Source organism: Mus pahari, chromosome 2, assembly GCF_900095145.1.
Source record: "Mus pahari chromosome 2, PAHARI_EIJ_v1.1, whole genome shotgun sequence".
Lineage (NCBI taxonomy): Eukaryota > Metazoa > Chordata > Mammalia > Rodentia > Muridae > Mus > Mus pahari.
In genome coordinates, this window is record NC_034591.1 from 4,868,449 (window position 1) to 4,892,671 (window position 24,223).

The window sequence follows — 24,223 nt, forward strand, 5'->3', positions numbered from 1 at the left end:
AGAAGATGGCCTAATCAGCCATCATTGGGAAGAGAGGCCCCTTGGTCTTGTAAACTTTATATGACCCAGCACAGGGGAAGGCCAGGGCCAAGTAGTGGTAGTGGGTGGGTAGGGGAGTAGGGGCAGGGGTGGAGTATAGGGAACTTTCAGGATAGCATTTGAAATGTAAATAAAGAAAATAATAATAAAAAAATTACACACACACAAAAAAAGAAAACAGAAAGCTGGTGAAAATGTATTTGATCAAGGAGTCCACGTTTCAGCCACAGCAAGCAGCAGAACTTGGTAGTATCAACCACATAGTCTGGCTTTAGAGTCAAGGATTCAAGAAAGGGGTTATGGAATCTCCCTTCATGACTAAGAAAACAGCTGAGGCCAGGCATGTTAGGGGTGTCTCTGCATGGAGGACCAGAGAGGCCAATGGCAGGGAGAGGAAGAAGTGTGTTGCAGTCCGCAAAGCTGAAAGGAGTTGAAGGACTTTTATGTCAGACATGAAGATGCAGAGTTTGGAGTTTTCCCTGCTGGTTTTTGGTCTTACTTTGGTCTAGTATTTTCTCACTGTGTTCCCTTTCCTCCCTTCTGAAATGGTAATGTATATCTTGTGCCATTATACATTAGAAATATGTGATCTGCTTTATGATTTTTGAATTACAAGAGGTTACAGTTAAGAGATTGCTGTGAGTATCAGAATCTTTGAACTGTGGACTTTTAAAAACTGTTGGGATTATAATAGACTATAGGGACTTTTGAAGTTAGACTAAATGTACTTTGCATTATGATATGGCTACAAGCCTATGGGAACTAGGGAGTGGAATGTGGTGGTCTGAATGAAAATGGTCCCGATACACTGATAAGGAGTGGCATTATTGGAGGCGTGGCCTTGGAGTAGGTGTGGCCTTGCTGAAAAAAAGCATTGGGGGATGGGCTTTGAGGTTTCAGAAGCTCTAAGTCAGGCTTAGTGGCTCACTCTTTCTTCTTGCTACCCACTGATCCAGATGTAGAACTCTCAGCCACCTCTCCAACTCCATGTCTGCCTCAGTTACCTCTCCAGCGCCATGTCTTTCTATGTGCCACCATGCTTCCTACCATGATCATAATGGACTAAACCTCCAAACTATAAGCCAGCCCCAATTAAATGCTTTCCTTTACAAAAGTTACCATGGCCATGGTGTCTCTTCACAGCAATAGAAACCCTAAGTAAGACAGCTAGTCTCAGATCTTTCAGAAGCATCGTGGTTGGAGTATGCTTAGTACAGGGTGTGGCATTATTTGGAGGTGTGACTATGTTAAAGTATGTGTGTCACCACAGATGTGGGCATGGGCTTTAGGACCCTCATCCTGGCTGCCTGGAAGTCAGTCTTCTCCTAGGGGCCTTCAGATGAAGATTTAGAACTCTCAGTGCTCCTCCTACACCATGCCTGCCTAGACTCTGTCATGCTCCTGTCTTTATGATAAAATGGACTGAACCTCTCAACCTGTAAGCCAGTCCCAGTTAAATGTTATCCTTATAAGAGCTGCCTTGGTCATGGTGTCTGTCACGGCAGTAAAACCCTGACTAAGACAAGAAGTAAGCCGTCCTGCAGCTGGGAAGAAGTGGAAAATTGGCCAATCCACTGGACATGGGCTTAGAACTCATAGTCTGTTCTCAAAGCAAATAAGCAGCAGTGACATAGCTTTGGAGATAAGCAATCACTGGGCACTGGCTCAACGCTCCCAATCTCCACAGTAATCTACAGTACTCGGCACTAATGTTTGATACGAGTTTGGAACCACTGACTACCTTGCCCTTCAGTCTGAACTCTGGTACTAAAATGTGGGAAGGGGGTGGAGATGCTATGAGGGAGATATTCCCTTTTTCTAAGACTGTAGTTTCCCAACCAAATGCATGGCAAGGTGTCCAAGAATACCTTGAACACTGCTGATCTACAATGACAGTTTACTGTTTTCAGGTCCCCCAGACAAGCTCATTCTCAAATAAGAGGCCTTCTTACAAGATGGGGTCTGTTTATCACACTCTGGGATAAACATATCAATTTCTAATGCTGGCCTCCACACCAACTCAACTCACCTCCACATAGACACATTCTTTTGAGAACTATGAGCTTACCCTGAGGCTAGAATTGGCACAGTCTGTTTTCCCCAGAGTTTCTGGGCTTGCCCCTCCTTCCCGGTCAGGCTAGAGTTATGGATACCATCATTCTGTTTCTCTGTGCATTTTTTAATCTGCCCCATTATTACTTTTTTGTTTATTCCCAATGCTATTTCGACTATTTTAGCAACTGACAAAATAGCTTTGAAGAAAGTAGTCTTGTTAGAGATATAAATGGATATATCATGATGACAGGTGTATCAAGCAACAAGGAAAAGATCACAGTAATTAGCATACTAAACCACCAATTCTATATGTATAATAACAAAATGGAAAAATAGATATAAACTCAGATACTGTATCACCTCTCTCATATTACTAGGTAGACTTTAATCCCAACACTTAGAAGGCAGAGGCAGATGGATCTCTTGGGAGTTTGAGGCCAGCCTGATCTACAGAGTGAGTTCCAGTCAGGGCTACAAAGAGAAACTCTGTCTTGAAAAATAAAATAATAAGCTCGAGTCTCTAGCTGCATATGTAGCAGAAGATGGCCTAATCGGCCATCATTGGGAAGAGAGGCCCCTTGGTCTTGCAAACTTTATGTGACCCAGCACAAGGGAAGGCCTGGGCCAAGTAGTGGGAGTGGGTGGGTAGGAGAGCAGGGGCGGGGGGGTATAGGGAACTTTCGGGATAGCATTTGAAATGTAAATAAAGAAAATAATAATAATAAAAAAAGAAAAAGAAAATAAATAAGCAAATAAATAAATAAATGGACAGACAAGTTATGAATAACACACTAGACATAAATTGCATGTATAGAACAAGCAATCAATAGAACATGCAAATGCATAGGAAACACTGATGGAAACTAGTCATATGTTATATAACAAAGCAACCATCAACAAAATTTCAAAAGCTTGAAGTCTTTCAGCATGTAATCTTTACAGAGTAGAATTATGTTTAAAAATGTAAGTAAAGTGTAACTAGAAGGCCTTTACCTGGAAATTATAGTTCTATTTTTAAAATAATCCATGATTAGTCAGAGAAAATTAACAAAATCCAAAGATTATTCTTTGAAAAAAATTAATCTGTAGATAAGCCTTAGTAAGAAGACAGTGAAGGATATACATATTTCAGGATTACAGGTGGTAAATCTCTATAGTTTTTTTTTTTAACCAAGAAAAAGGCATTAGCACTCTGCACTCAGGAGATGCTGAAGCAGATGGATCCTGAGTCTGAAGTCCCTAAGCTACATACATAGCCAGATCCTATCTCAAAAAGTAGATAGATAGATAGAAGCCTCAACATATATAATGATATAGAAGTGTATTCTCTAAAAATATTTACTAAAAATGATGAAAAAACCAGAAATATGGATTGTTAAAAATCTACTAGATAAAGTGAATCTGTTAATTTTCCCACAGATTTTTTTTTTATTTCCACAAAGAAATATGGTGTAAATTGCTACTTGGTGAATTGCTCTTTACAGAAGGAAATAGTGTCAATCTTATAAAACCTATGTAGAACATGACAAAAAAGCAAGATAACCTTGATAAAACTAGATGAGGACATGACAATAAAGGACAAGTATAGACCAATCTCTCCAATGAGTAAATATGTAAAAAAAAAAAAAAATCCCAAATGTTAACTTAGCTGTATGCAAAGAAATCTCAAAAACATCCCCTACCTAATGGTGTTTTATTCCAAGGTAGTAGGACATTTAAAGTCAAACAACAGAATTCAGTACATGGACAAGAAAATAGGAGTGGGCATCATGTTTAATCTTGCTAGGCAAAAAAGATTTGGTATCTACCTAAGATAAGAATTCCCAGGAATCTAGAAATAGTAGAGAAATAAGAAAAATCTGCTGCAAACGCCCACAGAAGTCATAAAATCCTTAATGTTTTCTGTAACACTGCATTAGGGATCCTAGCCAATGTAGTAAGTAGTGAGATAAGAAGTAAAACAGACAAAGATTGACAAATGGAGGAATAAAATATGCATGCCTGAGTTTTCATCAATCTTTTTAATCCTGTAGAAAATCTGAGAGAATCAACCAATAAATCTATTAAAGACCATATTTCAAGGCTAGAATGTTTAAAGACCAATTTTATGCCTTCATACTAGCAAAAAATGGGGGAAAATATAATGATTTGGTTATAATAATATAAATATATCCAATATGCATGAATACATTTGGTATAAATACAGATTTATAATGCCTATATATTCTAAACCAATGCCTATTTCTGAGACTGAGAAGAGATTATTTAAATATATAAAGATATTTATTGTGTTCATTGAGTGCATACAAGTTTTAATATTATAAAGATGAAAGTTTATCAAAAATGATTTATAGGATCAGTGCAAGCTTAAGAAAAATCTCAGATCCCTACTGATAGTTAATGGTTGTTGGAGGAGGAGGTGTCACAGTCTTCAGTGGTATAACCACTGTTAAGATGCCATGGTCATCCTGTTGATGCTTATGCATGCAATCTGAACGGAATTCAGTGGGTCACAACAAAACAAAGCAAGCAGACACATGACATATAATTACAAAGGGGATTTCTTGGGCAGAAGTTGTTCAATGAGGAGTGTGAGGGAGACAAGAGAGTGTGATGTAGGCACAAAAAAAGGACCAAACTACATTATATACATATTAAAAATGGTAAAGTTTTAAAAACTTGAAATGCTTTTCATGGAAACTGATAGGTAGATTTGCACAATTTATCTGGCAAAAGGCTAAGGACAGGATTATCTCCAAATATAAAGCTCTAAAACTTTATTATCAAACAGTAAGACATATTATAAATAATAGCTGTTAAGATAGTATTAAATTATTTCAAGAAGAAACTAGTAGACTGATGAAATGAGAAAAAGAGCCCAGAAATAGAGGCAGAACAGTCCTGCTAGTTAAGACAAAAGTAATATTTGAAGGTATTAGACAAAACATGATCTTTTCAACAGTCAGTACTAGGCCAACTGATTTTTTCAGGACAATATTTAATCATGGTCCCCACACTTAACACCACAAATACAAATAATCTGCAAATGGATTGTTGATATAAATGCAAAAAGCAAAACAACAAAGCTTTAGAAGAAAATGAGAGTATTTGATTATTTGGGGGATCAAGCAGATTATTAAGCTGGATAGTATTAATAATGAAGGAAACCTATAAATTGCTTTATAATTAAGGAATTCTCTTTACACTGTACAGTGGAAAAAGTCAATAGAGAAACAAAAATGCAATGGGCCATATGTTTATGCTATGTATTCTTTTTAACATGCATATTTTAAAGCAATACAATTCCAGAGGCTAAGGAGATACCTCAGTCAGTAAAGTGCTTTATTTGCATGAGGACCTGTGTTCAATCCCCAGAATTATATTAAAAACAAATAAACTAATAAACAAACAAAAAACCCAGGCATGATTCGTGTACTTTTAATCCCAGGGCTGGGAAAAGGAGGCAGAGCCAGATCCCTGAGGCTCACTGGACAGTCCAGTCTACCTCACTTGGTGGCCTTCAGGCCATTGACAGTCCCCTTATGCAGAACCAGGATAGACAATGCCTGAGGAATGACACCTGAGGTTGACTTCAGACCATCACATGCACCTGAATGCACAAAACATGTACATACATGCACAAACATATACATATACAAAATCATATTTGAAATGTAGAGGTATAGTGGAGCTGAACGAATTACCACAATGTTCTACATATATTTTTAAAAATTGGTCACACAAAATTTAGAGCTAAGATGAAAGGATGGACTATCCAGAGACTACCCCATCCGGGAATCCATCCCATCATCAGCCACCAAACCTAGATACTAATGCACATGCCAGCAAGATTCTGCTGAAGGGACCCTGATATAGCGGCCTCTTGTGAGGCTATGCCAGTGCCTGGCAAACACCAAAGTGGATGCTCACAGCCAGCTATTGGATGGAACACAGGGTCCTCAATGGAGGAGCTAGATAAAGTACCCAAGAAGCTGAAGGGGGCTGCAACCCTGTAGGTGGAACAACAATATGAACTAACCAGTACCCCCTGAGCTTGAGTCTCTAGCTGCATATGTAGCAGAAGATGGCCTAATCGGCCATCACTGGGAATAGAGGCCCCTTGGTCTTGCAAACTTTATATGACCCAGCACAAGGGAAGGCCTGGGTCAAGTAGTGGGAGTGGGTGGGTAGGGGAGCAGGGGTGGGGGTGGGGGTATAGGGAACTTTCGGGATAGCATTTGAAATGTAAATAAAGAAAATAATATTAAAAAAATTAAAAAAAATTGGTCACAGATTTAACCTATCAACTATCTAAAACAAAATTAAGGTTGTAAGTTCCATATTCATATGCCCAATAATGTAAATAAACTAATTGCTTAGAATTAGGCAACTGTTGACACTGAAATAAGACAGGTCCTCTCACAGAAATCTTCACAAGCTACCTTTATAATATACATTGCTCGTGACAATAGCATCAGAAAGACCCCCTAGATTGTTTCCTATTTTAGCTCTCAATGAACACTGAAGGAAGATGTATAAGAGAAATTGGAAATATAAGAGTATGGAGCAATTCACTCTGCACATGCTAGAGCTCTCTTTGATGCTATGAACTGACCCAAAAATGTTGATCAATGTTCTACTACATATAACAAAATTTGAGTAGTTTTCATATCCATCATACCAAGGTACGGCTACATCAATCAAGTAGTAACAAAGAATAAGTTACTGTGTTTAAAGGATATTGCCGTCAATATATTCTGTAATATTTGCATATATACATTTGAACTATAACCAAGTTCAAGCAGAGCAACACTCTTCCTCCTGGGTATTCAATATCTAAAATGCTAAGACTGCTAAAGTTATCTTATTTAACTTGTGCCTCTAGTCACACATTTATTTATCTCCTTCCCTAGTTCACAACAGCTTGTCAGCAAGCTAACATGTGAGGTGTGAAAGGGCTTCTGGAAGCACACCTTAAAGAAACAACAGCTAAGTCAGCAGGAAGAAACAACAGGCAGCAAAAACAAAGAACTCTAAACACAAATCTTATGGGGCCATTTAGCTAAAGGTACTAAGGTACCTCAAGAGTCTCCAAGGACAGCCACTGCACAGAGCATATATTCATAGACACAGACACAAAAGATACTCATCAATAGTTATGGCATTGTGCTATCTGTATTCTCTCTAAAGAAGGTAAAGAAATGTGCAACCTCTCTTTTTGTTAAGTAATTTATCTAAAATTACTACATGCTGCTTATTGTGTTAAATATAAGCATTTAAATTATGAGCTTCATTATACAGAAGGTTGTATTCCATAGTAAGTGCTGACTGAAGCAGTATACCTGAGGGAAGAATTTTAAGCTCAGAGTAGACATTAGTTACATATAAAATATGAGCTCTTTATTCCTTGACTACACTAAAGAAATGAGGTGCTGTTCTATTTGAAATAATACTAGTGTTCTGAAATACTATCTTGACCTATAAAAAAATGATGTTTCATGTTATTTAAGTATTTTAATTATAAAAATCACCATTTGTCTCTATCCTGCTCAACCTATTGTGTATTTCTTAAATCACCCTTGTCTTTTTTAAGTACAAGCCAGGAAAACTGATTTTGTATAAAACGTTCCTTTAAACTACAGTCTTAGAGTTTCTACCGCTGCAATAAAACACCATGACCAAAAAGCAAGATGGAGGGGAAAGGGCTTATTTGGCTTATACTTCCAGATCACTGTTTATCAGCAAAGGAAGTCTGGCCAGGAACTCAGAACAGGGCAGGAACCTGGAGGCAGGAGCTGCAGCAGAGGTCCTGGAGGGGTGCTATTTATTGACTTGCTCCTCATGGCTTGCTTTCTTATAGAACCCAGAAGCACCTGCCCAGAAATTGTACCATCCATAATGGGGGACTGGAGGAGGGGAAGGTTCCCGCATCAATCACTAATTAAGAAAATACCTACAGCTGGATCTTATGGAAGTATTTTCTCAAATGAGGATCTCACCTCTCTGATGACTCTAGCTATGTCAAGCTGACACAAAACTAGCCAGTAGACTATTGCCTTAAAAGTTTGACAAAAGTTGTTTTAAAATGTGTATTCTAATTGTTAAACATGAATATTTTAATATTTTATATAATATTATAAACTGAAAGATGACTTACATTTTAATTGTATTTGCCAGTAAAACTAAAGCAAAAGAAATACATAGGCTTAAAAAGACTTCAGCTTGGGCTGTGGAGACGGCTCAGTGGTTAAGAGTGCTGGCTGCTCTTCTGGAGGACTCCTGTTTGATTCCAGAACCCATGTGGCAGCTCACAACTATTTGTAACTCCAGTTCAGGGCATCTGACGCCTCTTCTGGTCTGGCCTCAGAGAGCAATTTACACACACAGAACACAGCCATACATGTAAGCAAAACACACATACAGAATATGAAAATCTTTGAAAAATGCATAAGCTTAAAAACAACAGAAAAAAATACTAACATCTGAAATTATGTGGATGAAAAATGCAGGTTAAAAAAGTCCAAAGGGCAGGCCCAGTATAAAGCACATGGCTCTGGAGGCAGAGACAGGAAGATCTCAGTGAATTTGAGGCAAGCCTGATCTACATACCAAGTTTCATGCCAGTTAAGGTTACACAGCAAGGCCATGTACAGAAAAGAAGGAGGGGAGAATATGGAAAAATATACCTCAATTTTTCAAAGTTCTAAATAATGAAAAATATGTACACAAAATAGGGTAGCTAAAATCAGTGTATAAATTTTGGAGTTGTGTGTGAAAATTTAGAGTTCTCAAATAACCCATTTTCTACCCAGTACAACCTATGAAAAAATAAACTAAATATTTATTTGGTAAGTACTATACAGTGGTTTTAGTACACAATATATAAAAGTTTTCTGTAATAAATTGAATTACACATACACACAATCATAACGAACCCAAATTCAATTTAGTTCTTTCCCTGACTATCCTAAAGCCTAATTCCAAAATTCAAAACAGTAAAAAAAAAATATTGTACTTGTATATGTCATTAAATATATAGAATTGTATAGTTTTATGATATAGCATTGAACCTAAACAGAAACTATATCTAACTTTTTAAGAGAAAAAAAACTTTACTGTGCAAGTATAAGAAATTATATGTAGTGGTTGGAAGTTAGCTTTGTTTGTTCTAGTTTTATAAATTTCCGTTTTTCCAGGACATCAATAAAGAATCACAAAATGGGGCCACAATTCAAATGTTTGTTTAGAGAAAAATGCATGTGCCTCACCTAGCTGCTATAAATATTTTTCTACCATTATTACCGTGCTCATATTTGGAAACAATAAAAACCAAATATGATCACATGATGCTTGATGGCTATTATTCATTTTAAGTCCATTATTTGAAAGTCCTAGCAATCTAGTCCAACATTATTGTATAGCTGACAAAACAATGAAGATAATGAGATGGTACTAAGACACTAGCTAATGACAACATTTATTATGAGCTCGGTTTTATTTCCACTAGATCAACTTGTTCCACCTCCCAATGTTAAACCATGGGAAAGTTTGAGTCTGCTGAAGCTCTGATGCAGCATATGACTCAAGAAGCACAGGTTAGGCTGAAACCTGCTTTGAAACTCATTTCTTTAAAAAAATCATTTTAATATCTTTAAAAAATAAGACTATCCAACTAGTTTATTTTTCTATGTATCTAACTTAGAAATTTGCCTCAATTTAAAACAATGTAATAAAGCCCATCTGTCCCCAGAGCTTGTATTCTACACAGCACAAATGATAAGTATAGTCCATATTATTTTACCACTTACAATGCAAACTGTGAGCAAAGATCTTCCTGATAGATGAGCATTCATTAGAATCCAACTTTTAAAAAGTTGCTTAAATACTGAATGTCATTCCTACTACAGATATCTGCAATCTGTTTAAGATGCTAGCCACGATTTTTACATAAGGAAAAAAATAAATAGACATAAGCCAGAGAGCCAGGAAAGGTTTTGTCATTTACCTGATAACAAGAAAATCATCACTAGTTGATGATTAACCAGTATGATGGAACAAAATCATTTTAACAGAGCGTATTGGCTCTGAGTGGTTACTAAGAAATGGATGCCTAGACTATTATACGACTTAAAGAAAATTTATCAGCTTGTTCAAAATCAGTTTTTTTTCTTGAATTCTTGATTTATAGATAGTGATTATCTATGTCTATAATTCCTGGAGGAAGGGGTACATTTATAATCAGGAAGCACTTAAAGAAATGCCCAAAAGGACTGACTGGAGGACCAGGAGTCTTCCACAATCGCGCTAGCAGCACGAGCACTGTAGTTGACAAGACTTAGGTACCCAGTACCCACACGGGCCGAGGGAGAGGAGTGAAAATGCGTGCGACAACAAGCGACAACCTAGACTGCACGGGGATTGGGGGGGCATCTCCGTAACTACTACAGCAGCTGGATGCTGCTCTCCCTCCGCCCTCTGCTACTCAGACTCGAGCTGGCCGATTCCAAACGGATCCTCCCCGGCTCCGCCCCGGCCCTCCAAGCGAGGACCCCCGGACTCGAGGGCTAGCCCCCGGCCTCGCGGGGAGAAGCTCCCGCCCCTCTGCAGGGCCCCGCTGGCCCGCGGACACGCGCGGCACGAGCCGCAGCGCCGAGCCCCAGCACCTCCCTCGGCCGGGCTCCCGCAGCCCCGCACCTGCACACGGTGATCAGGTTCCTCCTCTCCACCGCGGCGTTGCGGGCGCTCAGGCTCTTCTTGCCGCCGCCGCCGCCGCCGCCGCCGCCGCGGCTCCCGCTCAGGCCCCCCAGGCTCCGGGAGGCCATGGCGGGTTCACCTCCGCGCCCCCTTTGTCTCCAGCGGTCCCGCAAGCCTCGCACACCTGTGTCCCGCGCGCGGCCTTCTCTCCACGGTGACAGCCCGCGGGGCGGGAGAGGGGCGAGGGAGGAGGCGCGGAGCAGGCAGGGTGTGGAAGGCAGTGGGGCACCGGGACCCAGGCTCCACGCGCGCGTGTACACACACTCACACACACACACACTCTCTCTCTCTCTCTCTCACACACACACGCGCGCGCGCGCGCCCTCACTCACACGCACGCACGAGCCACCTCCACCCTTGCTTGCTCGCGCGCGCGCCGCCACCGCCGCCGCCGCCGTCCACGAGAGAAGCGCGCGCGGGCGGGCGCCGAGTCCCCAGAGAGACGCCGCAGCAGCGCGCGGGCGAGCCTGTCACCCCGCAGGCCTAACCGCACGTCATTCTTCCAGCAGGGCGGGGGCCGCTGAGGTGAAGCCCCCCCCCCCCAAGCCCCCGACGCCACGCCTGTCTCACTCAGCCCCCGCCCCCTCCACCTATGGGAACAAGGCCGCTCCGGAGAGAAAGCCAATGACGGGAGGCGGGGGGCGGGACCCCGCCCTCCGAGCTTTTAAAGAGGCTCGCTTTAGCCCCGCCCTGGCGCGTGGGCCTCTGTCAGAACGCGGGCCCGGCTCGTGCGGCGTCTTGGCGTGCGCGGCGAGGCAGCGGTGGCTTGAAAAGCCGGCTTTGGTGTGCCTAATCCACCACGGCGACTGTGGTCCGCAGTCACCCTGACAAGGCTAAGTCTCAAATGTTCATGACTCAAATGATTCCTGGTCCTGGGGCTTCAGTAGCCTCAGCGGGAGAATGCCACAGTTGGGTGGGGTGGGGATGGGAGGGTTACCTAGAACAGAAGAAGGGTTCCATTTGTCCCAAACGCCCTCTTTGAGCCTGACAAACAACGACACAGTGACATCAGGGAATGTGCCCATGGCATTTCTCTTCACGTGAATCTGGTTAGAATTCTCGATTCTCCTCCCCCACCCCCATCTTCTTACTCAGTCTCCAGCACAGCCTTGAAACCCCACTGACCATAGAAAAACGAGTGTTGTGTGGATGTCCAGCCTTGGGTTCTGTGCAGTGAGATCTGAACTGAATTGCAACTCGTGAGCCATGGGGAGGTTTGCCCAAGGACAGAGAGAAATCCTGCCTTGGAGACCTAATCCGCCACTTAGGAGAACCACTTTGCGTCTCCACTTCTCTGGCTGCTGGCTTGAGGCCCTGACCTCTGGCATTCACCTCAGACTATTGCTCATCTGCCTGTAAACCAGTATGTCCAGACTTCAGGTTTTGTTTGTTTGCTTTTTTTTTTTTTTAAATTTTGAAAATCTAAAATCATCAGTACAAAGTCTCACCTCCACCTCTTAAATATTAGTTATGTTAAAATAAAAATATATGTAGGAAAATACTTAACTGTTACTACGGTAAATTTTTATGCATTTATATAATAAAATAACTTAGACTCTGAACTTTATCTTTCACACGAATAAGCGCAGGTGAAGTTTCCATATATGTGATTTGTCAATACAAATATAGTCATATATTTCCTGTGTTTTCAGTTGCCAAGGATGTTTATCAGAGAGGTCCCTCCTAGAAGGCTACATCCTATCTTTTCTTGCTAGCCTAACCGTATGACTTCAGAACCAGCTATCAGAAAACAAGCTCTGACTCTGCAGCCAATCTTAGCAAAATATTTACACTAGCAATGGCAAGCAGAACATAAATTGGAAATATTTTTAAGCCTGAGATTATAAGTGTATAAGAAAATGCACAGAAAAGCATTAACTAGTAAGAAATTTTCTAGAGCAAAGGATGGTGGCATACTTCTGCAACCCCAGAATTCTGATGATATAGGTAGTAGGAATACATTGCTTTGTTTTGTGTCCAAACTATCTGACATAGACAGTTTGACGGAGGAAGCATTGATTTGGGTTCATGCTTCAGAAGTTTGATGGCATGGAAGGCTATAGGAGAGCATTGAAGTTGACTTCAAATCTGAGAGGGTGTGGAGTGTGGAAATCCATCAGTGATAAGACAACTCCAGGACCTTCTTTCAGTGATCTGCCTCCTCCAAGTAGGTCCCACTGTTCAAAGTTTTTACAACCTTCCAAAATAAAATCACCAGGTGCTGTGTCTCTGAGGAACATTTCAGATGCAAATTGAACACTAGGCCCTGTCTCAAAAAGATACAGGGACTAGGAAGATGTCGGAAGTCAAATGGTAGGCAACCTTGTTTGGTAGATTTGGGAAGGAAGCATATATAAAGGAGTTGAATGTGGGTAGACATTTTAAAATAAAAAAGTGAGATTGGCTTTCTGGCATCAAGTGCACTTTCATGTTATTTGTACTATGACCATTGTAGTTCTGACTGAAGACAGAAAAAAATTTCTGAAGTTATTCATTGCGTTTAGTGGGCTACTTAACATGATAACTTGCTTAATGATCTTTTACCACAAGAATTCATTTATCTTTGCATGGACTGTTCTCATTAAACTGCCACTTGGTGGCCTCATTTGATAAGAATTTTGCCCCCCTCACTTACCTTGAGTGATATGTTCTGAGTGTTTTCCAGATTACTAATCTGGAAATAAGAAATGGAAGGAATTAAAAATCAGTTATAGTTAGTATATAGTGTACTCCTACTATAGAACTTCAATGAGTTTTCACACTATTTTTAAACTTCTTTTGGTAAATATTTCTATTCACTATTTGGACATTTGCACAATATTTAAATATATTAAAAGATTTCACTATAGGAGCTAGCAAGATAGCTCACTCAATAAAATGTTTGAAAAGGCTTGAGTTCAAACCCCAGTACTCATTTAAAAACTCTGTTTAATGGCATGCTTGTAAGCTCAACACTTGAGAGGTGGAAACATATCCCTGAAGCTTATTGGCCAGTCAACCTAGGTTGATTGGCAAAATTTAGAGTGATGAGAGACCTCTATTTAAAAAAAAAAAAAAAAAGCAGAGGGCTTCGGAGGAGCTACATACACCTAGAAGCCCAAAGTTTGACCTTCAACCTCCAAATGCATGTACACACACATACACATTCATACAGACAGCACTTTCATGTGCATACACACTAAATATGAGGTACACTGTGAAAACATAGATGCTAAATCCATAGGAATCCTATGATACTAATACAACATTCTTGTATACCATTATCCCAAATAATCCCCTCCTATTCTAAAGAAATAAAATTACAGTTGAACACATAAAAGGTCAGAGATTACTAAACACGACATAACTTATGTTTTAATCTTAGAATAAACTCTACCTATTAATCCTATAAAAAAAAAAACACCTAGCAAACCTGACTTAGCATTTTTATTGCTGTAAAGAGACACCATAACCATGGCAACTCTTACAATGGAAAACATTTAATTGTTTCTGGCTTACAGTTCAAAGGCTTAGTCTATTATCGTTACGGTAGGAAGTATATAGCGCACAGGCAGACATGGTGCTGGAGAGGTAGTTGAGAGTTTTACATCTGGGTCACCAGGTAGCAATTAAAGAACTGTGAACTACTACCCCTGGTTTGAGACTTGAAGACCTCTAAGCCTGCCCCAGTAAAATACTTCCTCCAACAAAGCCATGCCCACTCCAGCAAGGCCACACCTCCTAATAGTGCCACTCTCTATGTGCCTAAGGGGGCCATTTTCTCTCAAACCACCACAAAAACCAATAATAACAATTTTAAATGAGATTTTTCAGACATGATACAAGAAAATGCTGATTTAATTGTAGTGACACATTGTCACCTTAAAATGACTTTTAAGAAAATTCTTGTGAGATCTATAAAATCAAGAGAATAAAGTTTTATTTTAGCATTAATTTGTTGTGTCCACAGTAAATTTGATATATACAAGCTTAACTGTATAAATATGATAGTAATGATTCTGTCTAGAAATCCCAGAGCTAGTTTATTCATATAAATGCAATATGAATATTTATAAGTTCACACATACACACACGTATCTACACATGAACTTATATCCACCAAAATCTCTGATTGGTGTTCAAAACTTGATTAACTACGTTATTCAACTTAGCCATTTAGACTAGTATATTTACATCAGTCAATCAAAGAAAACTAAATATGGAGTCATCATTCAGATCTTTTCCAAGGTGATATTTAATTCACCATGGTTCACAAAACTGACTTTGATGATAAAGTTATTATCTTCTGAAATAATTTTTGGCTGATTTGGGAAAACTGTGCATTATGGTGGTTTGGTTTCTAGCATATGAAAGATTTCAATAGAAGGTTTCAGCAGTTTAGTATCTGTATTAGTCAGGGTTCTCTAGAGTCACAGAACTTACGGATAGTCTCTAGTAAAGGAATTTATTAATGGCTTACAGTCTGCATCCAATTCCCAACAATGGTTCAGTAGTAGCTTTAAATGGAAGTCCAAGGATCTAGCAGTTGCTTAGTCCCACAGGGCAAGCAGGCAAAAGAGCGAGAACCAGACTCCCTTCTTCCAATGTCCTTATATGGTCTCCAGCAGAAGGTGTAGCCCAGATTAAAGGTGTGTGCCACCACACCTTTAATCCCAGATGACCTTGAACTCGGAGATCTCCCTGTCTTAATCTTCTAGAATCAATCACCACTGTGTCTCAAGATCTCCATACCAAGATCCAGATCAGAAACTTCTATCTCCCAGCCTCCAGATTAGGTTCACTGGTGAGCCTTCCAATTCTGGATTGTAGTTCATTTCAAATATAGTCAAGTTGACAACCAGGAATAGCCACTACAGTATCTTATACACATCTATTTATTAGTTGTAAGAAGCTATAGAGCAGAAGTCAGTCACATACAACCCATGTTGGTTTGCTGCTCAGACTCTCCCAAGATTGAAATCCAAATGTTGTGGTTGAGCTGTTAGTCTCTGGATATTCTGGGAAAGACCTGGTCAATAGTGCTTTTGGAGTTTAACAAACCATGGCCCTGCTGGGGTGACAGGTCGGGCCTAATAACTGAGCTGAGGTTAAGGAAGAATAAAAATGAACTAAGAAAAAGCTTGTGAGAGAAAGTAAGGAGGCACAAGCAATAACATTTGCATTTGCCCTGAGGCTAGAGGAAAGAAAAAGCCTGAGGTTACTATGGCTACAGAGCAGAGTAAGGAAGGGTGGTTTTTGGTTTACAGGCTCGCTGATCATGTTGAACATTTTCATCACCATCCTAAAAGCACCAACAGGTCTTTGAGAGGGTTGGAGAGAAGTGATTGACAAGATCAGATCTGAGTTTCGAATAGTGACCTTTGGCTGATGTGGATAGTGGCTGTCCCATCCAATGCAGAGTGCTACCCACAGTGATTTGACAGTATTCAGATGTGAGAGTTTCAAGAGGGACTGGAGGGAGCATTTTGTTGTTTTGTTTTGTTCTGTTGCTGTTGTTTGTCAGTAGAAACTGTTTCTTACTTTAAAGCCTGAGCAGTTTCCTGATAACAGGTTGTTAGATTGTGCAGTCTCATAGCAAGCCAAATTGTGCTAAAAACTCTGCTGCCCTATCAGTGCTGTGGTCTTATGTCATAAAGTCATGTGTCTTTCCTAGATGGTCTCTAACTCAGAACAACTGAGTTACTGGAAAATTCTCCCTTTGTGTGAGAATCTCCACTCGGCACTTATCAAAGTTTTAGAATCCTGGGGCATTATTTTCGGTTAAAAATTCATAGTAAGTTTCAGAAAATACAGTAATTTCCTATATAGCTGGAGTCTGTTTGTCTTGCTAGATAGGGTATCTCTACATTGCTAATTCCTGTGTTCAAGAGATCCTGATGTGTCAGACTCTCCAATGGTTAAAATTGTACAATCTGTGCCTGTGTCTAAAGGAATGTTGGGGTGCAAATTACCCTGCTCGTGGTTGATTTTTTACTTAAGTGATCAATAGCAAACATGTAAGTTCTTGAGCCATAAAACAAACAAACAACCCCCCCCCCAACACACAAAGCCAGCAGATCTCAATTGCTGTGATGAAACACCCAGACCCTGAGCAACTTGGAGACAAAGGGTTTATTTGGCGTACATATCCCAGGTCATAGTCCATTAGGGAGGCCAAGGCAAGAACTTAGGGCAGGAACCTGGAGGCAGGAACTGAAGCAGGTGAACTGAAGAGTCCTGCTTACTGGCCTGCTCTCCATGGATTGCTCAGCCAGCTGTCTTATATAGTTTAGCACCACCTGCCCAGTGCATGCCAGTCACCCCAACCCTAAGAGCAGCGGGAGAGACATGCAGATTCCAGAGGCTCTAGCTGGTCAACGAGCTTAGCCAAGATAGCAATCTTTAGGTTTAGTAAGAGGTCCTGTTTCAAAAAAAAAAATTAAAGAATCCAGGAAAGGCATTCTGATATCAACCTCTGGCCTCCACATATGCCTGTTTGCACTCAACACATACACACACACACAAACGGGGGGGGGGAGAGAGAGAGAGAGAGAGAGAGAGAGAAGCTGCTCTCTTTAAACCTTGTTACATTTATACTCGTGCAATGGCCAACATGCTAATTTACTGGTTCATAGTATTCATTTGCTAGTTAATTTACTATGAACATAGTTATTAAGAAAGTCACACATGGGGATAATTGTTAGACTCTTCCTCTTCAATTAAAAAGATACAGTTAGTTCTGCTCTATTCCTTTGATTGCCATCACCACAGTCTGGACAGTTTTATAGTTCTTAAACGTCTATAGTTTATATTCAGAAATCATTTTCCAGTGTAGAATTAATTATATCCTGTCAAGTTTCCAAACTGCAGAATCCAACATGACTTCTTGCTCATGTGTTTTATTGTGCTTTACCAATAGGCTATTTTAACAAGTATTACACAAATTTGTAACTTGTGTTAGATAGCATGTGAGGCCAAATATAGCATAGTGGTAAGGTTATGTAATTCTGCTGTTTCCAAGATTGTGTTCTCTCTCTCCTTCATAGTTAAAGTCTTTGCGATGACAGACCAGGACAGAATTTAATAACATATCTCTTCTCCTGCTATTTCTTTCTCCTTGGTCACTCTGCTCCATCCACTCTGGCTTTCCACTCATCCTTGAATATGACTTGGATGCTGTTGTCTCAGAGCCCATGAGCTGTCTAGTCTAGATACCAGAGAACTCATTCTTTTATTTCCAGAAGGTCACTTACTCTAGCACACACATTAAATTGCAAACATCTTTCTGCTGAATTACTCTTCGTTTTAAAATTAAAATATAATTACACCATTTCCCCCTTCCCTTTCCTCCCTCCAACCCTTCTAATTCTACCCCCTTTGCTCTCTCTCAAATTCCTGGGCCTCATGTATGTGTGTGTGTGTATGTGTGTGTGTGTGTGTGTGTGTGTGTGTGTGTGTGATGTAGTGTGTATTCCTATGTATATGACTTCAGGACTAAACACTTGGTGTTGGGTAACCAGTTGGGGACCTCTTTCCTGGGGAAGTGTATTTCGTATTTCTCCTAGTCTCAGCATTCTGTAGTTGCTTGTAGCTCTTTGTCTAGGGTTAAGACATGTCTAGGGTTCCATGTTTAGGTGGCCATGTTGATGATATTTCCTGGGTGTAGTTTCTCTGCCATTTCTAGGAGATGCAATTCCACAGCAAACTTCTTGCTCTTCTTGCTCATGCAGTCTTTCCACCCCCTCTTCAGCTATGATCCACAAGCCTTAGTTGTTGTAGATTTATCATTGGGAGTTGGGCATTGAACAGTCACTTGTTCTTGGCATTTTGATCAGTTGTGATTTTCTATAGTGGTCTCTATCTGTTGTAAAAAGATGTTTCTTTGTTGAGGGGAACGACTTATACTTATCTGTGGATGTGACAGTAAATATTTAGAACATAATTAGGAATATACTGGTTTAATAAAGTGGTAGTTGTAGGCTCTGCTCCAAGATCCCTGACTGCAATAGCCTTGGGTAGTTGACTAGGTTTCCTTTTACTAGGCCATGTTGGTCATTGTTGTAGTTCATAGGCATCATAGCTAGGAAGGACTGTTGGTTGCTGCTCTCTATGTACCATGAAAGCTAGTCCTCTGAAAGGATGCTTTCAGCTCAGGTCCAGCTCAGGTCCACAGGGCCCTATGTCCAAAGTACATGGGTCTTCAGAAATAGGGACTCACTTTCAATCTTGAGACATAGTCCAGGCAACAGCAGTAGTCTATAGTGTTTTGGGAATCTCTTGGATAATCCTGAGCAATGTTTCAAAAGGAGGCTTCCAGTGTTTGGTTTTAGGGCTTTATTAGGTAGTTTACTACTCTTGGGGGAAACATTTTCAGTCCAGATATTTATCACCTTTCACAAAAAGTAGCTCCAATGGATCAAAGACTTTAAGTGTGAAACATGAAACTACCATAAGAAAATATAAGCGTTTCCATATTGGAAGTATGTGCATTCCATTGTAAGAATGGAATAGGTGTAGGAAAGGACTTTCCAATGTAAATAGATGGAGCTAGACAAGATTATATTGAATGAGATAACCCAGATCCAGGAAGACCATTGCATGATCTCTTATCTGCAATTCCTACATCCAAATCTTTTGAAGTGATTACATATCCTGAAGCACCTGCAGAAATCAGGAAAGTAAAAATAGACCTTGGTAGGGGGCAGTATAGAGAGGAGAAGAGCAGGGCACAAGCCATTTGAATGAGGAGATGGCAAAGAGGAGGTGGTGGAGGGAAGCTAAATAATTTGAGGCTGTCCTTATTTTCTTTTATGGCTTTGTCTCCATAACACTTATCTCCATATCAATATATTTTCAAACATGTATTTATTTATTCTTTATCTTTACTCACTAATATTCAAGCTCCCAAAGGGAATAATACATGCCTTGTTCATGAATGTACTAAATATACTTGGTACATAATAAGTATTCAATTATTATTCTTTTTGAGGGGGGCAGTTAGACAGGGTTTCTCTGTGTAGCCCTGGCTGTCCTGGAACTCACTTTGTAGACCAGGCTGGCCTCGAACTCAGAAATCCGCCTGCCTCTGCTTCCTAAGTGCTGGGATTAAAGGAGTGTACCACCACGCCTGGCTCAATTATTATTCTTAAATCAGTGAAATGGGCCTTGGTTTTCTTTCCTAACTTTACCTTTTTTTATTTCACACACTTATCACTTATTATGCACATATATTGGGATTACAAAAACGAATAAAATGTTTCATTCCTTGAATTTTTGGTATACAGGTGAGAAACACAGACACTGACATCAATAATTTAAAAACATAAACAAGTGCAAGGAAGTGTCCCATTGGTGGAAGGCCTGCCTACCTAGCACACATAAAGCCATGGATTCAATACTTATAAACCAAGTGTGCTAGCACACTCCTGTGCTCCCAAAGCCAACTCAGAAGGCAGAGAGCATCAGAAATTCAACGCCATCTTTAGTTTGAAACCCAGTTAAAAAAAGAAAGTACAAGCATCATGTCTTCATGTGCATTTAACTGAGGAAGCGGGCAGAGGCATTATTGGTTGTATATAGGTACCTTTGTTTTTTAAGGACTTCTTAAGTAGAATGTTCACCTGTGAACATAAGAAAAACACCACTTCAAGCAAAGAGTAAAGCCGACATTAGCAAAGAAGCGCAAATGATATTCGAGCTGCGTCTGGACAAATAACACTGCAACACTTGCCTTTTGTCTCCTGTCTATGGGTATATGACAATCTTATTAGTTATTTTAAAACCTTGAGGTTTTAATGAAGGGAGGGCTATTTGGGGGTTGTAGCAAGATACTGAACCACACACTGACCTCTGTCCTTCCTTTACAATCTCTGGGATGGCTTACTAAGCAAGGAAAGGTTTGCAAAAGAGGTCAGTTCACATATAGATTAACCTACCTGTTATTTTCTCTTTTTTCTTTTCCCTGGCTCTTAGATACCCTGCCACAGTAACAGGAAATGGAAACCAAAATTCAGGAGCCATTGTGTATCATACCAATAAGTTCCATTTAGGTTCTTGGGTGTCACTGGAATTTTTCATGGCCAGAATAATCCATCTCATAATGTAAGAAAGGCTTATTTTTGAAGGAGAAGGACCTGAAATAACAGGCACGGAGTCCAATAAAGTAGATTGTTCTAGAAACTTTCTATATACACTTAATTCCTATGCTTCTGGTAATCTTCAGCCAACTTGAAACACTGCACATTTTAACTCAGCCAGTGTTTATAAGGTCCTGTACTGTGTGCACAGTGCTTCTTTATGGAGTTATGGTGTGGCATATAAGAAAAAAATAAATAAAAATAAAAAGACAAAAAGGGCTGACTCAACACATCTTAGTATGTTTTATGTTAGATAGCAACATTCTGTTTACTGAACAAACACCTTGACTACCTTTTGTGATACAAGGTCACTCATGAACTTTGAAATGCCTTAAACTAAGAAATGTTGTGACTGTGAAACTTAAGTATCACTCTTTATTTTTCATTTATTAAGTTTTTGATTTTGGGTAGAAATCTAGCTTCATAATGTAAAAGTATTTAGAACTGTTTGGTAAAATCAAAAGACCACAGAAAGAAAAGATAATTAAATATTATCATGAACCTCAGGAAAAAGTTTATAGAAATGAAAATTTCATACAATCTTAGAAAAGTAGGAATCTTTCTCCATTGGCAATTTCTTTTTTATAGATTCTGGGTTTACCAAGAAAACTTAGACTTTATATCTGAGTCAAGAAGTTTTTATAATAATAAGGTCACCATAATTCAAACTAGCCATTACTGGAAAATAAGCTTCAAAAGATCTAAAGTAAAAGATGAATCATATATGTGGAATTACTGAGCAATGATTCCACTGATAGAAGTTGTTCTCTGTTCTGAAAAGCTAAGGTAAAGTTTGCCTAGTGAACCAGATATTGTAGTGTCTTTGAATTAGTTGATTTTTAAACCTACATATGATAGACCAGAATAAAAATACTCCAGAACTTCTTAAGGAATACAATTGCCAGGAGCCAACATACAGGATCAGTATATGTTAAAAATAACTTTTAAAAATCTAACAGAGATCTAGCAAAAGCATATTCTAGACTGATCAGCCTCAAACCTTAGTTGTTTTTCTGTGTTTTTAGTATATTCTGGAGACTCGTTCATGTGAGATGTGCCCTTACCTAAAGTACCTTTAATCCCATGATAGCAAGTGATTGCCCACTATGATAGATTACACACACACACATACATATATATATATATATATATATATATATATATATATATATATATATATGTATTCTATCGAGCCAGAATACTTCACAATCATGAATCAGCACATAAGACATCCTCTTGGTTTATATTTCACAGAACATCAAGGAATATATGACACTGTACAGCATTGACACTGAGACTAAGGTCCATGTCCTTACTCCCAGACTGCTAGTAATTATACATTCCTTTCAGAGATGATGACAACATCCTTCTGAATTTAATTACCAATCTTACCATGCCCCAAGGCCACCTGGAGTGTTGAGTAATCCAGTAACTGACTCAGAAACCCGCTGCTCAAACTATTTTATTATATAATAGTTTATTAATTGTGGCAGGCCTATTTTACTTTTGAGAATAACAACTGCTTGGTCAGAATGGTTTGAAATCTTCATGATCTTGAATAGCTTCCCTTGGCGTGTTGATGAAGAAAATTTGAAGTGTCCTTACAACAAAAACTGATACATTTCAAGCTACAATATTGTCCTAGGGCTTTATTGCTGTGAAGAGACACCATAATCATGACAACTCTTATAAAGGAAAATATTTCATTGGACCTGGGTTACAGTTCAGAGGATTAGTAGTTAGAGATTCGTTTTGGTAGGAAGCATGCTGGCCAGCAAGCAGACATGGGGCTGGGAAGATGAGATTCTTCTCCATCTGGATCAGCAGGCAGCAAAAGAGCCACTAGACCTAGCTTGAGCTTCTAAAACCTCAAAGCCCACCCCTCAGTGACACACATCCTCCAGCAAAGCCACACCCACTCCAACAGGGCCATACCTCCAATAATGCCACTTCTTATGAGTCATTCAATCCACCATAAATATCAATACATTTAAATTAATTCTAAATGACTTGAGGAAAACATCAAAAGTAGAAATTCAGACTATAGATGGTTTTGCACTTAAATACTATGTACACATCTCTCTCTTCTCTCTGTCTCTGTCTTTCTGTCTCTGTCTCTCTCTTTCTGTCTGTCTTGTATATGCATGTGTATTCAAGAGTCTATGTGTTGAAGAACAGTGAAGATAAGAATAAGAATGAGGGTGTTAGGAGAGAAGATAGCAAGAACACAATGTACAGCAAAACTTCTATGATTTGGCTAAAGATTAGTATGTGTGTATGTGTCTTGAAAGAAGAAGGTGAGAAATGGATTGAGGTAAGAGAGCCAAGAAGGAGGATCATATATGGCTTTGGAATTTAACCTGAGAACAAGAAGCCATTGCTCAAGAAACATGCTATGGTATTGTGTGTATTACTTCCACAATTGTGAAGAGAAAGAATTAGAAGACTATAGGGAATGTAAAGAAAGTAGTATCATAATTTTTTCCATTTTAAGACTGAATTTCACTGTGTAGGTTAGGCTGAACTAGAACTTTATATCTTCCTAACTTTATATCTTCCTAACTTTACCTCCTACATACTGAAATTATAGGCATATCTTACCATTGCTAGATATGATACTTTTAGGGCAGCCCAAAAAGCATGTTGGTTATAATAGTTTAGACAAGGTCATTGCCATTATTTTAAAAGACAATGAGTTATATTTGGAAGTACAGATTATGAAAGAAAGAGGATTCTGAGAGCAGGCAAATGACAGTACCATGCTAAAAGAGAAGCATGGCTTGGGACAGAATCAAGCGTTCTGTTTGGGAAGGTTCAATGTGCATTCTATTATCGAATCCAAGCAGCACTTTCCACAGTATGACTTTGTGTGGGGAGAGGTGTGCAATAATACATACATGGAGACTTGTGTGCAAGTGGCACATGTGTGTATGCCTGTGGAATCCAGAGGTAAGGGGATACTTGTATGTGCATGCATGTAAAATCCAGAGATGAGTGTTGGATGTTTTCCTAAATTGTTCTCCAGCTTATTTACAGACACAGAATGTTTTACATAACCTGAAACTTGCTGATTCAGCTAGACCACTGGGCCACCAACACCCAGAGGTTCTCTTGTCTTTGCTTATCTACTCCGGGAATGTTAGGTGCTCTCACTCTACATTTGACTTTATTTATTCATTTATTTATTGGTTTTTTGAGACAGGGTTTCTCTGTATAGCCCTGGCTGTCCTGGAACTCACTTTGTAGACCAGGCTGGCCTC

At 39.6% G+C, this 24,223-nt stretch overlaps 2 protein-coding genes across 4 annotated transcripts in view; one reads left to right on the top strand and one right to left on the bottom strand.

Moving 5' to 3' along the window:
- Rundc3b (RUN domain containing 3B) overlaps positions 1 to 11,192 on the bottom strand; it is a 114,042-nt gene extending 102,850 nt beyond the window's left edge. For both annotated transcript variants that reach the window (XM_021190719.2, XM_021190718.2), the window contains exon 1: positions 10,789 to 11,192. In XM_021190719.2, coding sequence (XP_021046378.1) covers positions 10,789 to 10,916 — 128 coding nt within the window. In that variant the 5' untranslated portion in view covers positions 10,917 to 11,192. The remainder of the gene's footprint in view (positions 1 to 10,788) is intronic.
- Abcb1 (ATP binding cassette subfamily B member 1) overlaps positions 1 to 24,223 on the top strand; it is a 151,181-nt gene that overhangs the window by 42,086 nt on the left and 84,872 nt on the right. The window lies entirely within an intron of this gene.